Source organism: Cetorhinus maximus, chromosome 15, assembly GCF_964194155.1.
Source record: "Cetorhinus maximus chromosome 15, sCetMax3.hap1.1, whole genome shotgun sequence".
NCBI lineage: Eukaryota > Metazoa > Chordata > Chondrichthyes > Lamniformes > Cetorhinidae > Cetorhinus > Cetorhinus maximus.
Window position 1 is genome coordinate 36,748,384 of NC_135893.1, and position 23,811 is coordinate 36,772,194.

Here is a 23,811-nt window from a genome sequence, read left to right on the forward strand (position 1 = left end):
CACATGCTCTAATACTACCTCCCTCTCCTCGTTTAAAAACCCTCCCCACAATCAGCTTTTTGACCAGGCTTTTTGGTTACCCTTCCTAGTATCTCCTTCATATAGAGGAGGTTTCTCCCTGCTACTCTCTCCGAGAGATCAAGCATTACAGATTTGTGCAAATAACCATGATTGGAATCAAAGGCAGGGTTGTTTGGAAGTTTTGAAGTGCAGTCACTCTGGTAACACACAGAAATAGTCAACACTTTGGATGGCAAGAAGGCCGCCCACGTTGATCAAACACTGACCTAAAGGGCCAACTGTTTAATATTAATATACACACACACACACAGTTTTTAAAATGTATGCATTACTGTAGGAACATTGAGTTCTGCTGACTCCTTTTTGGAGCCTTTGATTCACTGAAATCTATTGATTAAGTTGGAATGCCACATTGACCAATTGCATTTTCTCCCCCCACCACAAAAAATGTAATTTTGCATTAAATGTAAAGAGTTACATCACAGCACAAGTGTGGTAGTAGACAGAAGAGTCATACGGACTTGAAACGGTAACTGTATTCCTCTCCACAGATGCTGTCAGACCTGCTGAGTTTTTCCAGCTATTTTTATTTTTGTTGCAATATAGATCAATCTGTTTAAATAAAGGACAGGGTACTCTCAGTGCCTCGATCCATTTACAACATCCATTGTAACTCCACAGCTGTTAAACATTTCCTGATACTTACAGTCAAAGAGCATTAACACAGGTTCCAGTCCCTCTGTGTACTGTGGCAAGCGGGCCCTAACTAGTGGCCTTTCCCCATGAGCATTTTCACAAGTTTCAGTCCCACCAGCACGTAGGCCTGGACCTAGGAACGAGCCAGTTTGCATCACTAATTTTTTTTTACTTGCAGGTTTGAGACGCAGGTGGGAAGCTATTCCAACTGGCCAGCTAACTCTGCCTGGCTATTTAAGAGAAAGATTTGCACATTACACCTAGAATTACATTCCTGTACAGAATTCTGCCTTTAAAAAAAGCACAATCGCCTCAAAATATTCAGCATACCAAACTTGCATAGAATGACTTGCACAAACAGGAACTGGTTTTCAAAAGCTGCTCATTGACGACATTAAGTAGCCTCAGGAGACACCAGTGGGGAACCATTCAGGTTCTTGTTGCTGATTGGGTATCCCGTGATTTTTGGGAAAGTGTGTGATATGGACACAGGGTGGAGCCAAGGCCAAGGTCAACTGCATTAAGTGTGATGCCCTCTGACCAGCCTTGTACATTGGCATGTGGTAGTGGGAGGATCACTAGCCTGTGCAGCAATACTCCATCAAGGGTCATCGCTTTCAGGGAAGAAAGGAGTTCAAATTACTGTACCTCATATGGAAGTTATGGGCTGGACTTTCATTCTCGAGGCGGGTAGTGGGAGTCAGAAAAATTCCCAGCTTGGCCCACCTACCTCGGGAGAAAGTGCCCACAAGGATGGAATTTTAATTGTGGGGGGAGGGGGTGGGTGCGGGCTGCAGTTGGGACAGCTGGCCTAATAAAAAGTTCGGAGGCAGCCACAGGGGCTGTCGGATGTGGAGGCAGTCTGTCTAAAAGGCCCACATCTGTGCTGTGAATCTTCATCCCAGTGTGATAAAAACAAAGGCACACCAGCCCTTAACCCTCCCATCCCCTCAACCCCTTACACACTCCCCATTCCCCATCCATGCCACCTCATGACGCCACCCATCTCCTATGGCTCATGCTCCCCATGCCAAGGTATGCACCCAAACAACCCCCAACACCCCTCTTGCCCCCCTTTCCAAGCTAAGCTAATTCCATGTCCATTCACCCACTATACACTGTATAGAATCAATGAACCCTATAGTGACAAGTAGGATGTATAAAAAGCAACTTTCAAGAAAACATTGATAACTTTCCACTTTCTTAAAAAACACCTTTTTACTCCAGGCCAATAAAAGTGCCATTCATTCAGGCCCTTTAAAGTATCGATAGCTAAAACTGCAAGCACTTGAAACTTCTTTATCTTGTGTAATGAACATTGTGAAATTAACAGCATAGATCGGAGAGCCAGAGCTGTCAATTAAACAATGTTTTTCCTGGGGCTCAGGTGTTTCAGAGCTCTAAAGGGTGTCTGGGCTCTCAGACAAGAATAAATAATGAGGGCTGAGAGCCCAGAAATTCATTAGCCTGTCGAAACGCCCAAGAGCCTTTGAATGAGGGAACATCTCTGAGAACCCACAAGCAAATATGCCAGGGTTTGCTGGTTATGTTCCCTGCATGGCAAGCCCTGCACCCACCTCTGGGTTAATACCAGCTACAGCAGGATGTGCACCTGAAGTGGGCATCAATGGTTCACTTAAGGGCCTCAATTGATGGCAGAGCGGTGGGCCATTCACAGGCCTTCCCGCCCTGGACTAAAGGCGGGAAGGTGGTGAGGTTATCTGCTGCCTGATTGAATGCCCCCACCAAACTCACATTGGGGAAGTGCACAAAATTCTGCCCACATTGTGCTTAAATCTAAATGTCAATGCCATTGTTAATTTTTATTTTTTCAGGCTTTTACTCTTCCCCCACCCCCCACCCCCCACCCCCCGCCGACCCCAGTTTTGTTTTACCCAGGAGAGTTTCTTCAATTGCCAGTGTTGGCTGGCTATTGAGCTATAGGCAGCATCACGGCCCAGCCTAACTGCCTGTGTGGATGACAGCCAAAGGCACAATTCCCCTCGGCAGTCGTTACTCAATGCACAAGGAATTCAAGTCAGATCCTTTCTCTACCCTGGCTAGGGGCCAGAGACCAGCTGTGCTCTGTGTCGGGATAAAAGAGCAAATTTGCATTTATATAGTGCCTCTCACATGCTCAAGATGTCCCAAAGCACTTCACTTCGAAATACCTTTGAAGTGCACTCATATTGTAATGTAGAAAACGTGGCAGCCAACCATACACACAGCAAGCTCCCACAAACAGCAGTGTGATAAGGATCAGATAATCTGTTTTTGAGATGTTGGTTGAGGGATAAATTTTGGCCAGGACACCAGGGATAATTCCCCTGCTTTTCTTCAAAATAATGCCATGGGGTCTTTTACATTCATGAGAGGACAGATGAGGCCTTGGTTTAAAGTCTCATCCACATGATAACACCTCAGACAGTGCAGCACTCCCTCAGTCCTGCACTGAAGCATTGGTTTAGATTTTGCGCTCAAGTCTCTGGAGTGGGAGTCAAACTCCCAACATTCTTATCCAGAGATCAGAATTCTTTCCACTTGAGTCATGGCCAACACCGTGATTATAGATCAAGGTGAGAAATTGATCCCTTTTACGCTCGCTTGTTTGGGAGCAAAATTGGGGAAGATTAAATTTTGTGCCCAAGCCCCCACCAGCCCCTCCTTGGAAGAGCATCGGCTGCAGGTCACGTCACAGAGTCAGAGGAGCCACTCAAAATCAGTGCTAATTATTTAGCTTCCAGATTAGCAGATTCAAGATGCCCAACACTTGTTACATTACTCCAGTGCCACGTTTGGCAGAATGTGGCCATATTATGCAATCCATATGCCAGCAGGCAAACTGGCAGATTCCGAGAAAGCCCCAACAAGTGAACTGCTTCTGGACAGTTAACTGGTGCAAATACTGCCCAATTGGGAATGAAGCTCAGGCCTTCACCTTCCAGCGCGAATTCCAGATCCACTACCCACTCGTGCCAGGAGCTAGTACAAAACCGATGGCACAGCAGTGCCGATTACTCTCATATCCTAACCAGGACTCCTGTGGTTCTTTCTCTTAGCTTATGCCATCCATTCTTCCACTCACCAAGTATTTTCCTTACCGTATCCAATTTTAAACTCGATGCTTCTATGCTCTGAGCTTTCCTTTCTTATTTTGCAGCAACCCCAAACTTGTCCCCAAATGTACATTGCATGCTCTCCTATATTCCAGATTGTTAATAAGCAGAACCCTTTAACCTTGCTCTGTCTCCCTTCAATCAATCGACTTTATTGAGACAAAGTCAGGACAATTGTATTAAGTTCTCAGAAAAACCGTCAATACCGTCAATAATCTTGGGCGGTGATCTACCGTTTAACACGGATTATACTAACCATGTCATGATCTGGTCAGCAAAGCACACAGATAGTTTCTCTCACAAGTCTTGGTCTTCAAGTCTCTCTCGGTCTTGTCCGATTTGTCCTGGTCGCTGGATGATCTCTCTCTCTCTCTCTGCCACACAAAGACTAATTCAGGCTCTCTTTTATCCTGGCTCCTGTCCAATTAACCTCTCCCTTTTTCCAATCATATTTAGTCAGTATGTGAGGATATCTCCTTTGACCAATCAGGAAGTTTATGTGGCTGTTGCCAACCTTACATATTTAAGTAGGTATTATCTTATGTACTACCGTACTTTTAAATCCCATGTTTACCGCAGAGCGAGACATCGACGTTCCATTCTCTCAGTTTCTCACAGACAGCCTTCAAGGTCCCGGTCTTTTTTGTTGAGAGTCAGCTCTTACTGTGCCCTATTCTCAAGTTTTCCCAATTTATTATAGTAAGATTTATTAAAGGTAAAATAGTGCAGAGGCTGGAGATCTATGTTCTGAAGAGGAGTCATGTTGGACTAGAAATGTTTCCTGTTTTTCTCTCTCCACAGATGCTGCCAGACCTTGAGTTTTTCCAGCACTATGTTTTTAGCTCTATATCCTAATAAAGTAATCTAACAATGTTAGATTTTAACAGTTAGTATTCTGGTTAGTTACTTAATAATTTTACACTTTTGAATTATTGCATCTTCTCTTGTTCAGTTTGCAGCTTTTATGGCATCTCACATCAAGAGCCTTGGGCCTTCACCCTAGTGATTAGGGGCAGCAGGAGGTCCATCTGGGTCACATGGGATGAGGGAATTCCTACAGCTCTGTTTGACTTATCAGAAATGAAAATAATTTTTCTACAAAAGGGAAATAAAACAAGAGACACTACTTCTCAGATCACATCACACCAGAACGTCTCCCAGCACCAGGAACCCACCACAGCTCAAACTCACGATGCAATGTTCCAACTCTACAGGCAAGTAGTGATGGTTAGATTCAGGTGTGTGGAAGAGAAAACTGTGAATGTGGCAAATCTGAAATGAAGATCTAGACATTCTGGAAATACATCACCATTTACATAGTACGAGACAGAGCGAGTGAGCGAGCAAGACACACAGAGGGAACGCAAATGGAAAAGCGATAGCAAGGAAAATGGGAGAGAGAGAGAGAGAAAAAAGATAGAATGGGGAAGAAAGAGACAATCACTCCATTGTATTGAGGGCTCTGGCCCTTTGGATCCTAACCCTATGTGTTCCTAGCATTCTTTCAACACATAGCTGTGATACTGTCTAGAGTGAAATCATTCACAAGAAGCCAGTTATTACCATAACACTGGAAAGGTGAGGGATGAAATCATGCTGAGTGATCTTAGCAATAGGCACATTAAGGCATTGAAGAAAACTTCTGCAGGTATTAAAAATGGGATAATACCTTTGTAACAGTCATGTTAATGCAAATTGGCTTTGAGTTCACACTGAGATGTGCCTCCATGTCAAACCAGCAGTATGGAGTCTGAAATTTCAGCTCTGTGGACAGTCATAATGTGGTTACCGTCTTTGTTAGTTGTGAGCAGGACGTCAGACAACTCCCAGTCCCAGTCTATTGCACACCACAGGGGCTCACTTTAAATATAATTTCAAGCAAAAAAAATGAAGTGCAGTAAATTTCATTTTCAGAGGGAAAGGCAGAAACCATCAATGGCTTTTGACAGGCATGTGGGCAGCATTCCATCAGTGCTGTAATTTCATTCAGGAACACTGTGTGTCCATCTGACAGGTAATACATTCAGATAACCACAAGAATTAGCCACTTTCAGACTCCAGAAGTGGGAACCAGGAAAAGATTAGAAACTGTGGAGTAAAGAGCCTTCAGCTCGACAAATCTGATTTCAGCAGCGGCGCTTTATATAGTTTGGTGGGAGTCAATTATTCCCACTGACTGCTTCTTTCACACAGCAGTTTCCAAGTCAAATGTGATGGATTTAAAGGCACAACGACAGAAGGTATTGGGGAGGCGGACACAGACAGAGGGAGCAGCAGAGGAAAAGGTCGTCGACCCAAAACGTTAACTCTATTTCAGGTGCTGCCAGAGACCTGCTGAGTTTTTCCAGCATTTTCTGTTTTTATTTCAGATTTCCAGCACCTGCAGTCTTTTGCTTTTGCTGTGGTGGGGCGGGGGGAGGGGTGGGTGGGTGGGAAGTAGTCTCTTTAGAATGGAGGCACACTGATTATATCATTGTAAAGGAACATCTATAGAGCTGGGAATGGTTGAAGTCCGAGACAAGGATTTAAAACAAAGAAGCCCCTCAGGTAGGTTGGCATTTAATCCTAGAATCAAGAGGGACCCTAGCAAAGAGATTTGTGAGGCAGAGTGAATGGACACTGGGGGGGGAGATGGCAATAAACTGCAAATAGGTTAACGTGGTGCCATATTCCAAAAAAAAAGTGCGCCAAAAAGTGACACACATAACTTCAGACTCGGTCTTCAATTCCACGTGTAAAAAATGCAATCGTTACCACGAGTAAACATGCAGATTATCCATTGAACAATAACCTGGGAGACGGCAGTCATCACAGCTTTAAATCACTAGGACCCTGTCTGTTCAAACGCTGGCTTATTAGAGGAAGTGAAAGCTCAACACGATGAACCCGGGTCACGGTGCACTCACACCTGCGAAAGACCATTTGAGAACGTTTCACATGAAAGATTACTGATTAGCTCAAAGCTTTGAGAATTCTGGACAAAACCTTGGGTAAGAAACTGGCTGAAGGGTAGAAAACAACAGATACCCATTTGGTTAAAAGCAAAATACTGCGGATGCTGGAAATCTGAAATGAAAAACAAAAATTGCTGGAAAAACTCAGCAGGTCTGACAGCATCTGTGCAGAGAGAGACAGAGTTAACGTTTCGAGTCCGTATGACTCTTCTTCAGAACATGATACCCGTTTGGGGAGCTCCCAGGGCTCCGAGTTGGGACCACTACTGTTCCCAATTTACATCAAAGACTTGAATTCTGAAACTCAGTATCCAGGTTGCTTAGATAAAAGCAAAATACTGCAGATGCTGGAAATCTGAAACAAAAACAGAAAATGCTGGAAAAACTCAGCAGGTCTAACAGTATCTGCGGAGCGGAAAAAGTACACAGTTAACATTTCGAGTCCTTATGCTCTGAAGAAGAGTCATACGGACTCGAAACGTTAACTCTGTTTTTTTCTCTCCACAGATGCTGTGAGACCTGCTGAGTTTTTCCAGCATTTTCTGCTTTTGATACGGATTGCTTAAATTTACAGATTAATTTAGTTGGTGAAATCAGGGGCAGCCAAGAATCTACAGGATAAGGTGAACAAAATGTGAGTGGACAAAACAATGGCTGATAAATGGAACGCGGACACGGGTTAGGAACTGCACAATGAAAAGAAAAATGGGAGATTAATTCTAAAAGAATATTTCTGATGCAGCATGACTTCTGATGGCATGATATTATTTTATTTTAATCCAGAATTGGGGATGCAGGATTAAAACCATAACCCAGCTATTGCTAACTCCCAATTGCAACCTTTCTGTACAGAATAGGATATCTTTAATACATATCAGAAAGATGCACATCATTACAAAAGGAAACAGACCAATGCCAAAAAGTTCATTTAACAAGCCACAATTGATGCAAATGAACAGTTTGGGCTGCCTGAAGAACAGGTGCTTATTAAGGAAAGAATATCTAAAACTGTAAAGTTCAAAAAGATGTTTCATCCTGAAAGAAGTGTGGCTCAATATTGAGATATGAACAGATGCAGGCAAGTGAAGTCAACATTCAGCTCAGCCATGATCCAACTGAATGGTGGAACAGGTTTGAGGGGCTGAAAAGAACACGTGAATAGGGCAAGACCAAAGCTGCATTAGACTTTACACTTAGCCCAGTCTTATTACAAAACCTTTTACCAGGAGACTTGAAGCAAAATTTGTCTCACGATTATACTCCTGAAATAGTAACAATAAATTTGCCAAGAATTACTCCTTTGCTTTTATCCCAGCATTGATCCATCCCAGCATAGACAGTAGGAATTATCTATAGATACATTTGAACAATAAATGAACATGAACTCCTTGGTTTCCGGCCCGACTTCTGTTTGTTCAACTGCTCAGTGATAGCACTCTTGCTTTGGAATCAGAAGGTTATTGGTTCAAGACCCACTCCAGATACTTGTGCTCATTTTCCAGACTGACAATTATAAAGGAACCGTCATATTTTTCCTGATATTACTGTGGGATACTTTAAAGCAGGCTTATGTTTAATTTAATTTAAATAATTTAAGTAAATGGCGGCCTGTTAAGACTACAAGGTTTGAATCATCAAAGTGTAAAAACAGGTAATTGAAATGTTAATGGACAGGCTAAGTAAAATGGAATTTGCATTTTTAGATAAAGGGAGAGGCTGTTGTCTTTTCAAAGGGACATGGAAAGATATTTACAACTGGCAAGATAAATAAGGCAAAGTTATTACATTTATTACCCACCCCCCCAACCCCCAAAAGAGTGCTGGCCATATGGACAACATGAAAAGTTTTTATATTCTGGGAAGGGTAACTTCCAAAGACAGGTTGAAACAATGGAATTTATGAATCAAAAAGGAGGAAATATATTTAAAGAAGGTTGGAAAGCTGTATGGGGTATGGCCATGTGAGATCTTGAAAGGTGCACCCTGTGAAACAGACTTGTGGGAAAGTCTCTGGCCACTCTGGAGAAATTTGCTGTTCCAGAAATCAAGGTTGTGTTAAAAGCCTTTGAATTCCATTGTCAAGGGAGAGGGAGAGGGAGAAAGAAGCTGTGAAATACCTCCCTTATAGAAACAGCAGGTGCTTGTGGTAATCTTGCTGGATGTTTTACAGATTAAGAATCTATTTTGGACTGTTGCCTGAAAGAGGTGTGTAGTTGAAAGTCTAGTTAAGTAGAAATTTTGGGAATGGTTATAAAACTAAAGGTAACTGTGTAACTGTAATTGTGTGTGTGTTTAAGTTTTTTGCTAATAAATGTTTTAATTTTGCCTTTAAAATATCTAAAGGTGGTAGTGGACGTGTTACTTCTGACTTCAGTGCACAAACCTTCTTGTAACAAATACAAATTGCAAAATCATTGTGATAGCGTGGCCAAGTTTCCCTCTGGGATTTAGTCAGCCTGGAACATACCACCTGCCATATCATAATAGTGCAGCATCCCGTGTACTGCATCGCACTGTTGGAGATGCTATCTTTCAAATAATATGTTAAACAGAGGCCCTCTCAGGCAGATGTAAAAGAACTCGTGCCACTATTCTGAAGAAAAGCAGTGCAAAAATCAAACAGATTATCTGGTCATCATCACATCCCTGTGGGAGCTGGCTGTGCACTAATTGACTGCTGCATTTCCCTACATTACAACAGTGACTCCACTTAAAGACTTCATTAGCTGCAAATTGCTTTGGAGCTCATGAGGGGTGCCATAAAAAATGTGTTTTCCTTCCTCCTTTAGGGGTTAGGGCAGGGAGTGGGCTCGAGGTAGAGTTTTCAGCTCCCATCATGTACAGGGGTGGACACAGACTTACACAAGACATTAGGTAACAGATAAGAAATGTTCAGCTTCAATTCTGTTTCTTTTCAAAACACATACATAGGTATCCATATAGAAATGAAATGAAATGATGTATTGCAGTTCCGTTGCTGTTTGTCCATGTTGTGGCTGAGCTTTTCCACAGTGTTGTGCTGTTGTCTGCCTCCAAAATGAGTTTACTGTTTACAAGGCTTCCACCAGTTGGAAGAAGCCAACATATGAGTTGCAGAACCCAAAGCCTCAGCCTTCACACCAGCTACATCCAACAGCTTTCAAGCTCCCATGAGGGGTGAGGTGCTCCAAGCTTCGCTGATCACCAATCCACACAAAACAGGCGATGGCATCTTCAACTTTCCATCACCATTCAAAATGTAGAAATAAAGACTTGCATTTATATAGCGCCTTGACATCCCAAAACGCCTTATAGCAAGTACTTTTGAAGTGCATTACTGTTGTAATGCAGTCAGCGTGGCAGTCAATTTATGCACAGCAAGCTCTCACAAACAAAGTGATAATGATCAGATAATATATTTTTGTGAAGTTGATTGGGGGATAAATATTGTCCAGGACACCGAGGAGAACTTTTTGTTCATTTTGCATTAGTGCCATGGGATCTCTGACATCCAGCTGAGCAGGCAGACTCATTTTCATGCCTCACCTGAAAAACAGCACCTACTGCAGCGCTGCACTCCCCAAGTGCTGCAGTAGAGTGTTACCCTAGATTTTCGTGTTGAAGTCTCTGGAGTGTCTGGAGGGATGGTGCAGCATGTATTCCTGCACATGTTTTGCCTGTTGTCCTGTGATCATTATAAAAAATTCAGGATGAAAGACAGCAAGAACATCAGGAGTGGTTCGGACCTCTGACAGTTTTATATTTATTCTTTCGTGGGATGTGGGCTAGGCCAGCATTTACTGCCCATCCCTAATTGCCCTTGAGAAGGTGGTGGTGAGCTGCTTTCTTGAACCGCTGCAGTCCATGTGGTGTAGGTGCACCCACAGTGCTGTTAGGGAGGAAGCTCCAGGATTTTGACCCAGTGACAGTGAAGGAACGGTGATATATTTCCAAGTCAGGATGGTAAGTGGCTTGGAGGGGAACTTCCAGGTGGTGGTGTTCCCATCTATTTGCTGCCCTTGTCCTTCTAGGTGGTAGTGATCATGGGTTTGGCATGTGCAGTCGAACAACAGGCTCCTATCCTATTTTTATAGGTGTCTACCTTGGCTCAGTTGGTATATACACTCATTGGAGTTTGAAGTTTGTGGGCCCACTCTGAAAGCTTGAGAACATACATAATCCAGGCTAGCATTTCAGTGCTGAAAGGGGTGAGTGTCGCACCGAGGGCTGAGCGCACATGAACCCAAGGCTCCATCTACCCTCAGTTGGACAGAAAAGATCTCACTGCAGCGCTGCAGGAGGTGGAGAGTGCAACCCCGTGTTCTGGCCTTCATTTGTCTCTCAACTCCTATCACTAAAAAAGTTACCTAGTCATCGGCTTACTGTTGTTTGTGGGAACTTGGTGTGCAATTGGCTGCCACATTTCCTACAGCAACTATAGCTCTAAGGTTATGAAAGCCACAAAATAAATGCAAGCTTTTTAAAAATTCTCTCCCACTTATATTTCCCAATATTTAAAAAAAATCACAGTAAAACAAGGCACATTTAGCAGGCCCCATTCCAACGGGTAACCAGTCACGCATCAACATTGTGTGTGTATCAGTACTTTATACACAGTTTCCCCCAGATAGGGCAAACCATCTTTCATTCCTGCCCCAAGGTAGGTTCCACATAACAGCAGTGACTACATCCCATAACGGAAATCCCAACCTCAGGGTGACCCATCATGGAGTTTTTCAACAATGATAAAATGCAAATATTACAACCATTGCACTTTCAGGGAGAAAGAAGCAACAAAATTCACAATTTTCACAATTGGGAATTCAATGCATGGAATACGAACGATCCAGACGGGGCTGCTATGGAGATTGCTGAATAGCCATTTGTTTTCATTTTAATAACATTTCAAAATCTCTTCCTTTCAATTCCCCAGAGGCTCGATTCACCAAGAATCTATCCTTGGCCCTGGAATGAACCTGCATTAATTTTGTATTTGAAGGTGGTTTGGGTGGGGCGGGGGGAGGGGGAACGTTGGTTTACAGAAAACTGTCTCCGCTGGTCCTATGATCTTTATAGATATCTGAATGGTGGCATTGCCATGTACAAGTAAAACATGGGTAGGTGCCTTTGCTTCTACAAACAGAAAGCTTCCAATCACCAGAGATTCTGGGGTCAGGCCCATTAGCACACCCGAATGCATGCCCAGCCAGCTTGGGAACGTTGGGTTTAAGTAAGGGCACTAGCAGGATCCCAAGTGTTCCAATGTGTGGCACACTGATCCTACAGGCAAGAGAACCACACAACCAGAATCACTGAATTGTTACAATGTAGAAGGAGGCCATTCGGCCCATCGTGTCTGCACCGGCTTTCCAAATGAGCATTATGACTCAGTGCCATTCTCCTGCCTTTTCCCAGTAACCCTGCACGTTATTTGAATAGAAACAATCATCTAATGACCTCTTGGATGCCTCAACTGAACCTTCCCCCGCCACACTTCCAGACAGGCAGTGCATTCCAGACCCGAACCACTCACTGTGTGAAAACGCATTTTCTCACATCACATTTGCTTCTCTTGCAAATCACTTTAAACCTGTGCCCTCTCCTTCTCGATCCTTTTACAAGTGGAAATAGTTTCTCCCTATCTCCTCTATCCAGCCCGCTCATGATTTTGAAAACCTCTATCAAATCTCCTTTTAGCCGCCCAGTTAAGGCTAGTCAGCCTTGTCTCAGCGGTAGTATTCACCGTCAATAGATCGTGGGTTTAGGTCCCAGCCCAGAACTCCAGGTGAACAGCACAGTGTGGTACTGAGGGACTGCTGCACTGTTGGACGTGCCTGCTCTCGCCTGCCCTTCAGTGGGCATTGTGATCCCAATGGGCTCTTCAAAGAGCAAGGGAGCTCTCATGTCCATAATTTATTCCCTCAATCAACAGCACTAACAGATTATCTAGTCATCATCACATTGCTGTTCATGGGATCTTGCTGTGCACAAATTGGCTGCCTCATTTCCTAGATTCCAACAGTGACTACATTGGTCGTAAAGCACTTTGGATCATCTTGATGTCGAAAGGAGATACAGAAACACGTTGTTTGTGCTGTTGAGAACTGAATGCAATATTTTATGCAGGCAATTCCTACCTGAGAAAATATTGCATTCCATAAGTAAGATAATGCAGCTATTTGTAGTTAGTAAAATAACAGACTTGGAGTTGGGCCTTTCCTCCACTACCTAACAGCACCGTGGGGTTGAGTGGAAGGAGAGGGTACCTTCACTACATGTAGCACTTCAAGAAGGTAAGTCACTCCCACCTACTCAGGGGCAATTAGGGATGGGCAATAAATGGAAACCTTGCCACATTCCAGAAAAAAGTGACATTTAGAAATGTTTTTGATTGGAGGGATAACAACTGGAGTAACCTTCAGTTACTGTAGCGTTTCCTGTTCCGACTCCAGTAACCTTTAACTCATGACAGAGAAAGCAAAACTGCTGTGACAGAAATAACAAGTTTCTCATCTCAGCTTTTGGAATAGGGCAGCTATTTACACCTTACGATTACTGCAGGTTTCTTCATAATTTTTTAATGTTTTAGGGAATTAAAAAAAATCCATCAAATCTCTGTCTTTCAAACATTTGCTCAGATAACCTTCAACTCAGGGGAATAAAAGCCAAGTTTGGGCAACCAATCGGCATTCTGGCCTGCCAAGGCTGACTGACACTTCCCTTGAGTTTCAGTGTCCAAAACTGAAGGCAGTGTTCCATTTTGTTCTAGGGAACCTCAAGGGCAGAATTTTACATTCTTCTGCTGGTGGGCTTCTAGGCAGAGGGCGGCCATAACATTTCTTGGATGGCATTCCCACCGGGTTCCCGTCCAGCCTCTCCATAATTTTACGATGGGATGGGCGAGGTCTAGGCTAGCCTGCACACCCTTGCCCCTGAAGTGGCCAATTAGTGACCACTTAAAGACCATTTCCCGCCTAGTCTCAATTTTCAGGCAGTTCAGGGGCAGATGGGGTGGGGGTATGGGTGGAGGGCACCTGTAAAGTAACCATCAGCCCTTCCCCCCCAACCCCCGGGGCTCCTCTCTCTTCCCTGCCCCGAGACCCCCAAAACTTAGCTGGTCCTGGGCTTCAGCCCCGCCAGTCCTGTCCACTGCAGCTTCTGGTGTTGCAAGGACCAGAGAGCTGCTGGCCAATTGGACTGGCCGGCAGCTCTCCGAGGCAGGGCTTCCTCCTGACTGAGGGGCGGAAGTCCGGCCTCTGGCCAAGTCGGAGCGTTAAGTGGCCACGGGGCAGGCAGTATCGGCGGGGATGCGTTCTCCGCTGACTCCTCGGATTGCTGGAAAGTAAACCCCGCCTTCCTAAAAATCCTGGTCCAAGTGTTCAAGCGCAAACCACGAGTTCACACTCCAGCCACAACACAGCTTCGATTTGGACACTGGGCAATTTTCCGCGAAAAGACACAATAGTCTGGCAGATCTCATGAAAGTCACTGAACGTAAAGGAGAGAAGGTTTCCTCGAATTTTGAGAAAAGGCTGCAGCCAAATGCTATCTTTCCCCTCGCCCCACTACCCAGAATGCAGTTTCAATAACAATTCTCTCCAATACAAGGAGATTGCAGTTGTGAATATTCTCCAGAAGGACAAAGTCACTGTTGTTCAATCTGCAATGCCTTTTGTTTGCAATTAAAATGTTCGGGTTGGAGTAGGGAGCTGACGCCTGCATTTCAAAATTACCAATGGACAATATGTTCCACTTCATTCCATGAACTTGCTGCAGCCGAAACCAAATCAAATCAGATCATTACAGGCAAGTGTCGCTTATTTTGATTAAAAAATGAAGCCAAAGGTCAAGAGTTTTCTTTTGCTAGACAAATTTTCAGATCTGAAATTAGCTCAAACTAGCTTTTTATTTTAAGAGTTTCACTCTTTTCACTGAACACTATGACACAAATTGCTATCTGGCTCCGCCGAGGGAGAGAATCTGCTGGTAACACAATGCAACAGTTTACTTCACGTGTACACCAAAAAAGGACCATCAACAGGAAGTGTCACACCTGACTATCAGCAGATTAGTCATTTTGGGTGAATAAATGACTAAACCTTCCTCCTCCACTGATTTCAAAACAGAAAACACTGGAAATATTCAGCAGGTCAGCGGCATCTGTAGAGAGAGAAATCGAGTTAACGCTTCAGGTCGATGACCCTTCATCAAAACGGAGGAAAGACAAATGTAATAAGGTTTTGAGCAAGTGAAGGGAGGGGGAGGGGGAATGCAGGGAAAAGAGGGAAGGAAGAACGAAAAGGGAATGAAAGCAGGAAATGCCGAAAAACTCTTCAGGTCTGGCAGCTGCTGTGGACAGAGAAACCGAGTTAATGTTTTGAGTTCGTGTGACTCTTCTTCAGAGTAAAATAGAAATGTGATGGATTCATCACATTTCAGCTTCTCATTAGCTCTGAAGAGCCATGCTGACTCGAAACATTAACTCGGTTTCTCTGTCCACAGATGCTGCCAGACCTGATGGGTTTTTCCAGCATTTTCTGTTTTTTTTATTTCCGATTTCCAGCATCCGCGGCATTTTGCTTTTAGAATAGGGAGGGTCTGCGATAGGATGGAGGGCAGGGGAGATTAAACGACAAAAAAGGTTTTGTGGTAATGGGTAAAACTAAAGGTGTGTACAGAGGAGGTGTGAATGGCAGGATAGCAGCTGTCTGAATGTGAAGTGACCAAAGAAGAAATTAGAAAAACTGAACCAACTGAGACAAAAAAAATCAAAATGGAGGCAGAGATAATGATCTAAAATTATTGAACTCAATGTGGAGTCCAGAAGGCTCCAGAGTGGCAAATGATGATCCATGATTCTTCTTGTTGCTGTTTGTAGGAGCTGAGTGTATGCAAATTGGCTGCTGTAAGTGGCAAGTGGCTACACTTGAAAATTACTTCACTGAAGTGCCCTGTGACATATCACAGAATCGTTATGGTGTAGAAGGAGGCCATTCAGCCCATCCTGTCTGCACTGGCTCTCTGAGCATTTTAACTTAAGTGCCAACCAGCTGCCTTTTCCCCGTAACCCTGCACATTGTTTGCAGAGGTTATGAAAGACTAGATAAATACAAGTCTTTTCAAAGATCACATGGTGATTGTATCACCGTAACAACCAAAAGACACTTTTTGCAAATGACGAATCAGCGCTTCTCAAACGCGAGCACCCTGATCTTGGTTTCGCTCCACACTCCCATGTACACTCTCCAGGCAGCAACAGTTCTGCATCCACTCAGACAGGGGGCCATCATTGCACATTCCGATGGGCTCACTCTTTTTACAGGTACACCCCGTAAAAAACAGTCATGGGAGGAGCCCCTGAATTTTGTGTCATCTCACAGGGATTAGAGAGTGAGGCCCTTTAGTTAAAATCCAAAGCTGCCAATAAAACAAATAATGCTGGGAGTTGAGAGATTGAGTGAGAGGTGTCTGTGGTGAGGTAAGGTCTGACGGAGGCAGCTCCGTAAGTCATCTGTATGGGATCCAGCAATTCTCCATCAGAACAATTCCGCTATCCTGCTAACAGTCTGCACAGTGCCGCTCAACATTACTTGCACTCGTCAGTCATTTGCTCCAGCTCAGCTTGAGAGATCACAACTGCTCCAAGGGAAAGAGCTTTAAAAAAAAATCCATGACAGATGTCACCAAAGAAATGGCTGTCGCGTTGGAGTATGGAGATTTAAGAGTCATTATATGTGTCAGAATTAGTCAGCTACTGCACAGAGACAGCTGATGCATTTTGACATTGGATACAGAGCCTAGCTTTTAAGAAAGGCTGATGGTAATTCCCTATCCTCACCATGGCATTGCTCTTGGTGAATTGGAGGATATGCTGGTTTAATCTTCCTGTCATTAAAATATGTTAGATGTGTCTTTTAGAAGAGCGTGGACCTTGTGTGGTACTGCAGATGAGCAATTGATTCTGAAATGAGCAAAGCCCCACCTTCAGACTAAGAGTGAATGACCAGGACTAGCTCAGGGGAAAGAAAATCAAATGTCAAATTTGAAGAGAGCACAATGATCCCCATGATGAAAATAAAGACACAGTTGAAATACTAGCAGGGCTGCAATAGGTTAGGGTTAGAACAGATAAAAACAGCTCTGTTAATTTCATGCATTGACGAGATACTATTTCATCTGACTGATATCACAATTTTATTTCCTTGTTTGTTCTTGGGTGTGGGCAACATTGGCAACTACTTATTCCCCATTCCTGAGGGCACAGGGTGGGACTAATGCCACATGATAGCCAGACTGGCAAGAGGAGGGACATTACTGAGCCAGTTGGGTTTTTATTGACAACCTGTGTCCTCTGGTGCCAACCACAAACCAAATCAACTTTACTGAATTCAATTTCACTACTTGCTGTGATGGGATTCGAACTCTCAACTTCCGGGTTGCTCATCCTCCAGCACAGTCAAAAAGTGAGATCTTTGCCAATGTCCCCAAGTTGCTGTCCATACAGTAAATAGTGTCTTGGAGATAATTCAGTGAATGACCACTGCCAATGCAAATGACCTAGCCCAAAATATTTGTTCAGTGGAGGCGTAGAGCAGACAAGAGTGATAAATGAGGGCCAGCAAGAAACCCTGCATATTATTTCTGTGTTGCCGTCAATCTGTTGCTATTGAAGGTGTGGGAGGGGCTGTTGCCATCTGGTGGCAATGAAGAAATAGCAGTTTACAAATCAGAGAGCGGGGAGAAATGGCTGTTTGACCTGCGAGCATCGGGGGAAGATGGAATAGCACATGTAACAATAAATTGATGAAAGCTGTTGCCTCACTGGCTGCAGTAACTTATCCAGTCATCACTTTGGCTGCCTTCAGAAGGCAGTGCTGTCGTTTAAAATGAGGGAGAGGCAGCTTCCTCCTGAGGCACTTCAGGTGATGGGACTTGCGAGGGTTTTAAAAGTCAAGTTGACTTCCATCTCTGAGCATTCAATGGTGTGGTGGATCATCATCATTGTTCCTCCTTTAAGCTTGGTTAAGTCTGTGACCATCCATACAGACTGACAACGTGACTTTTGCATTTTTGCCAACCCTATACAACCATTCTTGGAGGTTGGCGTTGGGTCTGTGGCCAGAAACCTGAAGGGGTGACTCTAGAGAGCTGAACCATTTCTGCAGTGTAATCTTGACAATCACAAAAGAATCTTATTAATTGTTTAAGATTATGAATGAACTGTTTATTAGGTGGAATTAGTTGCAAGCGCTTCAAAGTGAGATCCAGCAATTAGGCACATCGACATTTCTGCAGGCCTGACCCCTCTCCATTGCGACCTTTTATTTTTCACGTACTGAACACCTGGTGGCCTGAGGCACTGATTGTAGGACCTCAGCCACATCCATGTCATGGAACATTAAAAGACAATGACACTTCAAAAGCGATCTTTGAGACGCTCGCTGTTTCATAGGGGATAAAATGAATTCTTGGAAAAGAACCAAGGCAAGCTTAAGAGTGCAGGAAGAATGAGGGTGGGGGGTGGGAACATGATATTAGGAAGAGCAGTAAGTAGCTGATCATGAGCATCTGCACTAACCGCACAGCTGCTCACTTCTAGAATCCACTTTATTAAAAGCTTCGAGGCAGTAAACGAACAACCTGACACCACACACACGACAGATGAGTTCAGGGTGGTTTCAGCTTCTACTGTCAGTCTGTGCTGAGTTTTACATTAAAATTACAACAAGGGAACACGATTCTCAGCCCAACCAGTCAACATTGATATTTATATATCTGTCCTCTGCATTCAGAAGTTCGAAACGTGTGTCCACCCTGTTCCCATATCCTTTTGTCCTCCTTTATAACCCATTCTTAAATGCTCACATGGTCTTTGCTTCAAGTATGAACTCTGCTCGTACTTGCCACTGCTTCACAAACATTCAGGTAAAAGAACCCTCCTGCTCATTGTCCTACGTCTTACATTTAATCTTTTATCCACACCACTGCACACCCATTCTAGACATTTCAATAACTCAGAAGTCAGTTTCTATTTAATCTATTCCAGCCCTTCTAAATTTTAATTTTCTATTAAATTACTCCATAAACTTCTCAAGCTTGAATGAAAGCAGCTCCACAGTGGACCACCCCACACTTACTGACACCGCCTTCCCACCTGCACACTTTCCCCCATTCCACAACCTCAAATCAATGCCCCCTACCAAACTCTTTTGGTGCTCAGAATTTTTTCGTTGGCTTCCTATTCTAGCGTCGACTGCAAATTTGAATACCAGTGCACACATCCTATATCCAAATCATTAGGTGTACACAGAATGAAGGCAGGCCCCAAACAAAACCTTGTGAAATGAAAACAGAAAATGCTGAAAAACCTCATCAGGTCTGGCAGCATCTGTGGACAGAGAAACCGAGTTAATGTTTTCAGTCGGCATGGCTCTTCAGAGCTAATGAGAAGTTGAAATATGATGAATCCATCACATTTCTACTTTAACTCTGAAGACAAGTCACACGAACTCAAAACATTAACTCGGTTTCTCTGTCCACCGCTGCTGCCAGACCTGATGAGTTTTTCCAGCATCCATTCCCTTTTTGTTCTTCCTTGCCTCTTTCCCCACCCCACTTCACTTGCTCAAAACCTTATTACATTTGTCTTTCCTCCATTCTGATGAAGGGCCATCGACATGAAGCATTAACTTGATTTCTCTCTCCACAGATGCTGCTGGCCTGCTGAATATTTCCAGTGTTTTCAGTTTTGAAATCAATGGAGGAGGAAGGTTTAGTCATTTATTCACCCGAGGTGACTAACCTGCTGATAGTCCAATATGTTCTTCAGAACCTTGCAAGATACCACTATCCACTTCCTTCCAATGTGAGAAATCGCCTTCAATTCCCACTCTATTTCTTATTTAATCAGTTTTTAAATCCAATTTGCTCCTCGCCCAATTTCATAACCATTAAATCTTCTTAAATAGTTTCCAGTGTGGTAACTTGTCAAAGGCTTTTGGAAAGTCCATCGACATCGCATCACTGCATTCCCCATAACTACCTTTGAAACAGTAGCTGCTCCCAATTACTTTCCCTTCATCTAGATAATTAATTTCACTATCAATTAAAGATTTCAAAGTTTCCCCCATCACAAATTGTTAAACTAACTGTGCTGTAATGACTTGCATTAGTTGCGATTCCCATTTTAGTATTGGGTATTACACCAGCCACTTTCCAGTCTTCTGCTACACATCCACTTGTTAAAACCCTGCAATGCAATGTCTAGGGCCTCCTCAACTTCTTTCCCAATTTCCTTCAGGATCCTTGGACATAATCCTTCAGGTCCCAACACCCACTTCTCCATTAGGTTAACGGACTTTTCTCAAGTTCTTTTTAGAATTGCTCTCATCTCGCACCTGCCCATTTCCGGACCTGCCCCCTTCCCAACATCCTCTTTCATAAGCGCCAATTTGTGATAGCTAATCTCAATCCTGTCAGGCTGGATCACCACACCCAGCACCAGCTGGAAGATGAGATCACCCTTTTAGGATAGAGACGAGGGGGCATTTTTTTCTCTGAGAGCTGAGACACTTTGGAACTCTGCCTCAGAAGGCAGTGGAAGGAGGGTCACTGAATATTTTTAAAAGCAGAGGTAGATTGATTCGCTTGCTGAGCAAGAATCTAAGGTTATCGGGGGTAGATGGGAATGTAGAATTCAAAACGCAAACAGGTCAGCCATGATCTTATTGAATGGTGGTTCAGGCTCAAGGGGCCGAATGGCCTACGTCTGCTCCCATTTTGTACATTCATACCATTAGTTAAGGGAGAAATTTGGTTTGGGCGAGATGGTCTTCATGCTCAAATAGCCCCTCCACATGTATGGCTCATCCAGGAAGAATGACCACTCAGTTTACAGGAGGGCAGTTAGTGCCCTGCAAATCACAGGCTGAGGGGAGAGAATTAAAAATAGGCTTGCTCCTTCCTTGGAGGGTTTGAAAAAAAAAAAATTACATTGTTCATTGCACAGAAGTGACACGTCACCTGGATCTGGTTGCACTTCATTCAGGTACCATGATGAGCAGAACAGGAATACAGAGTTCACTGTTCTTCCCTCAATCAATATCACCAAAAAAAAGCACACAATTAACTGGCTTCTCATCTCACTGCTGCTTGTGGGAATGTTGTGAGGCCAAAATGGCTGCTACATTTACCAACACCGCAACCAACACTGCATTTCAAATAACATTGGGACAGCTGGATTTTCAAGAGACTGCAATTCATCTGGTATGCCCACAATCAACCTATGCTATGATCCCTGTAGAAGCCGATAAACTTTAAAAAAAAAATTTGAACTTCCAGTTAATTCCTGAAGAATGACAAGATTTCACATTTTAAGACCTTTACTGTAACAAACAGACTAAAAGTACTATTGACAAAACAATGTTTTTGTAGGTAACTTATACTTTAAACTACAGAATAGAACTTTTAACACAACCACACTCTAAGCTGCTTGATTATTTTTGGACAAGAGCACACTTGTAAAGAAAAATGCTACTGTTCCTTTGCAAGCCTGAAAAAAAAAAGACTTCTTAGCACAATGGCCTTGGTTTGTAGGATGGTTGGTAAAGCCAATACTAAGGGCATTTGGAAAATTTAACAAGCTTCAGTGTTTGGCACAATGGAAGCATGCAGGAAACCATTCTGTCACTATACTGGAAGAGTTACTGCCCTGTGGTGAGATCTTACATATGCATCCTGAATCTCGAGGCAAACCACAGTGAATATGCTCCGAGATTTGCCCACAGGGCAGGTTTTAATCCAAGGGTCCTTTAAAAACCCTAATTTTTAATCCCCCACCTGCTTTGGGAGATCCTCCTAACTCTTAGAAGGTGCAGAGGAGATTTGCAAGAATGGTTCTGGGGAGGAGGGATTTTAGGCTCAAGGTTAGGTTGGAGAAGCTAGGGCTGTTCTCCTTGGAGTGAAGGAGATCATGGGGAGGTTTGGTAGAGGTGTACAAGATTATGGCAGGTTTAGATAAAACGGACAAAGAAAAGCTGTTCCATTAACCGATAATACAAGGACTAGGGGTCACAGATTTAAGGTTTTGGGCAAGACATGCAGGAGGGATGTGAGGAAGAATATTTTTAAGCAGCGAATGGCAATGACCTGGAACTTGTAGGGGTGGTGGAAGCGGAGGTGATCAATGATTTCAAACAGAAATTGGATGGGCACTTGAAGGAAGTAAACTTATGGGGCTACTGGGATAGAGTGGGGCAGTGGGACTGACAGGAGTGCTCTACTGAGACATGGCAGGAACCTGATGGGCTAATGGCCTCCTTCAGTGCCGTAATAACTCTAAACTTCCTTCAGCTGGGAGTAGAGGCTGGAGTGAGTCAAAGTAAAGCTCATAGTTATCATCACAGCCTTTAGCTCACTGGAGCCACATTTTGCACAGGGAATATGGAAGAGCTATGATGTACCATCCTGTGGCAATTTGTAAGAATTTAAGTTAGGAATTTTAATGGTGCATTTAAATATAAAGCCCAATTAACTTAGTGATTTGTTTATCTACTTAGACCTGGCTCAGTTGGCTAGATGGCTGGTTTGTGATGCAGAGTGACACCAACAGAGTGGGTTCAATTCCCATACTGGCTGAGGTGATCCATGAAGGCCTTCTCAACCTCACCCTCGCCTGAGGTGTGGTGACCCTCAGGTTAAACTCACCACCAGTCGTCTCTCTAATGAGAGAGCAGCCTGAGGTCCTCTGGGACCTCGGGCAACTGTCATTTCATTCAGACCTACAACACAGGAGGACAACATTCTTCAGATGGTAAATTCTAAAATAGTTTATTCAATAAGAATATTAATCAATACAGAATTACTGAAGTCCAAAAGTATAAGCGTTCATGTGTTTGTGCAAATAAGCCCTCTTAATACACAGAATGTGCCTGTAATTAAAATTAATTCTCTATCATCTTTCTGAACTGGATAAATTCTAAATAAATAACTCAAAAGTACAAAAAGGATACCTAATCAAATCCAACAGATTTTACGACTTCTGGTGGGTGATCAAGCCACAAAAGCATAATCTTCTTGCGATCTCTTCTTCACTTGAACAGAAATTCTTTGACTAGAGACCTTGCTTTTATTCTCTTCACCGGACATCATATCCCAGCAGGCCACACAACTTTTAACTCATTGGTTTGTTCTGGCTATCATTAAGTTAATTAGATTGGTTTTAAATTGCATAATTTAAAGATAACACCTTGGTTTAAGGGGACCGCTTACGGAAGACAATAGTTTCTTATGTACTAATCGTGATCAGATTAGGGACAGTGGGCTTTATTCTTGACCTGGAGCTTGGCAGTCCAAGCTGTTACTTATCAAAAGAATTTATATTCCTCTGGATGAAAAAAAATTCTTGTTGACAGCATATTCTTCTGGAAGTGCCTTAGGCTTTTTGGTGTTAATTCTTAGAGTCAGGATTCCAGTCATATACATAATGTCTGTGTGTGTGTGTCTGTCGGTGTCTGTGTGTACGTTGATTCATCTTACAACTTAAGCAAGTGTATCTCCTGAAAGATTTTTCTTTTATCCGAGACCTGTGCTATTTGACATAAATCTTTATATATTATATATCCTTTTTAATTGCAGATAACCCAAGGCCATGTGGTTGCTAGCTATACTAATGTGATGTACACACCCCTTTCTTACAAAAACTGTCGCTGAGGAATTTGTAGTGTTATGCATTTCAAAGCCTTTCAAAACATTTTTTTAAATCTTCAATTACAATTGAAGATTGTACTTTTAAATCATCTGTTGCTAGCTGGTCTAATACATTGTCAGTCTAATTTTAATTTAAAAAAGATACAAATGGTTGCTGTAGGGAGCCACATGCTACATTTAAAATGGTTTCCTTTGAACGTGTTAGCTTATTTCAGTCAGTTGAATCTGCAAGTAGCCAGGTTTTACTGAAAATCGCCATCTAAGCCTCCAAAAGGAAGACTGGGATACAAATTGAGGAATCTGTAGTATATTGCTCAGCTAGCCTTGTATGGTCAAAT

The 23,811-nt window shown here is 43.2% G+C and overlaps 1 protein-coding gene across 3 annotated transcripts in view; it reads right to left on the reverse strand.

Annotated features, from left to right (window-relative positions):
- LOC144690609 (endothelin-converting enzyme 1-like) overlaps positions 1-23,811 on the reverse strand; it is a 359,428-nt gene that overhangs the window by 200,644 nt on the left and 134,973 nt on the right. The window contains exon 1 of one of the 3 annotated variants that reach the window (XM_078558279.1): positions 4,090-4,155. The exons of the other annotated variants lie outside the window; for them this stretch is intronic. Coding sequence (XP_078414405.1) covers positions 4,090-4,092 — 3 coding nt within the window. The 5' untranslated portion in view covers positions 4,093-4,155. Of the gene's footprint in view, positions 1-4,089; positions 4,156-23,811 lie in introns of those variants that run through there. 3 annotated transcript variants of the gene reach the window in all.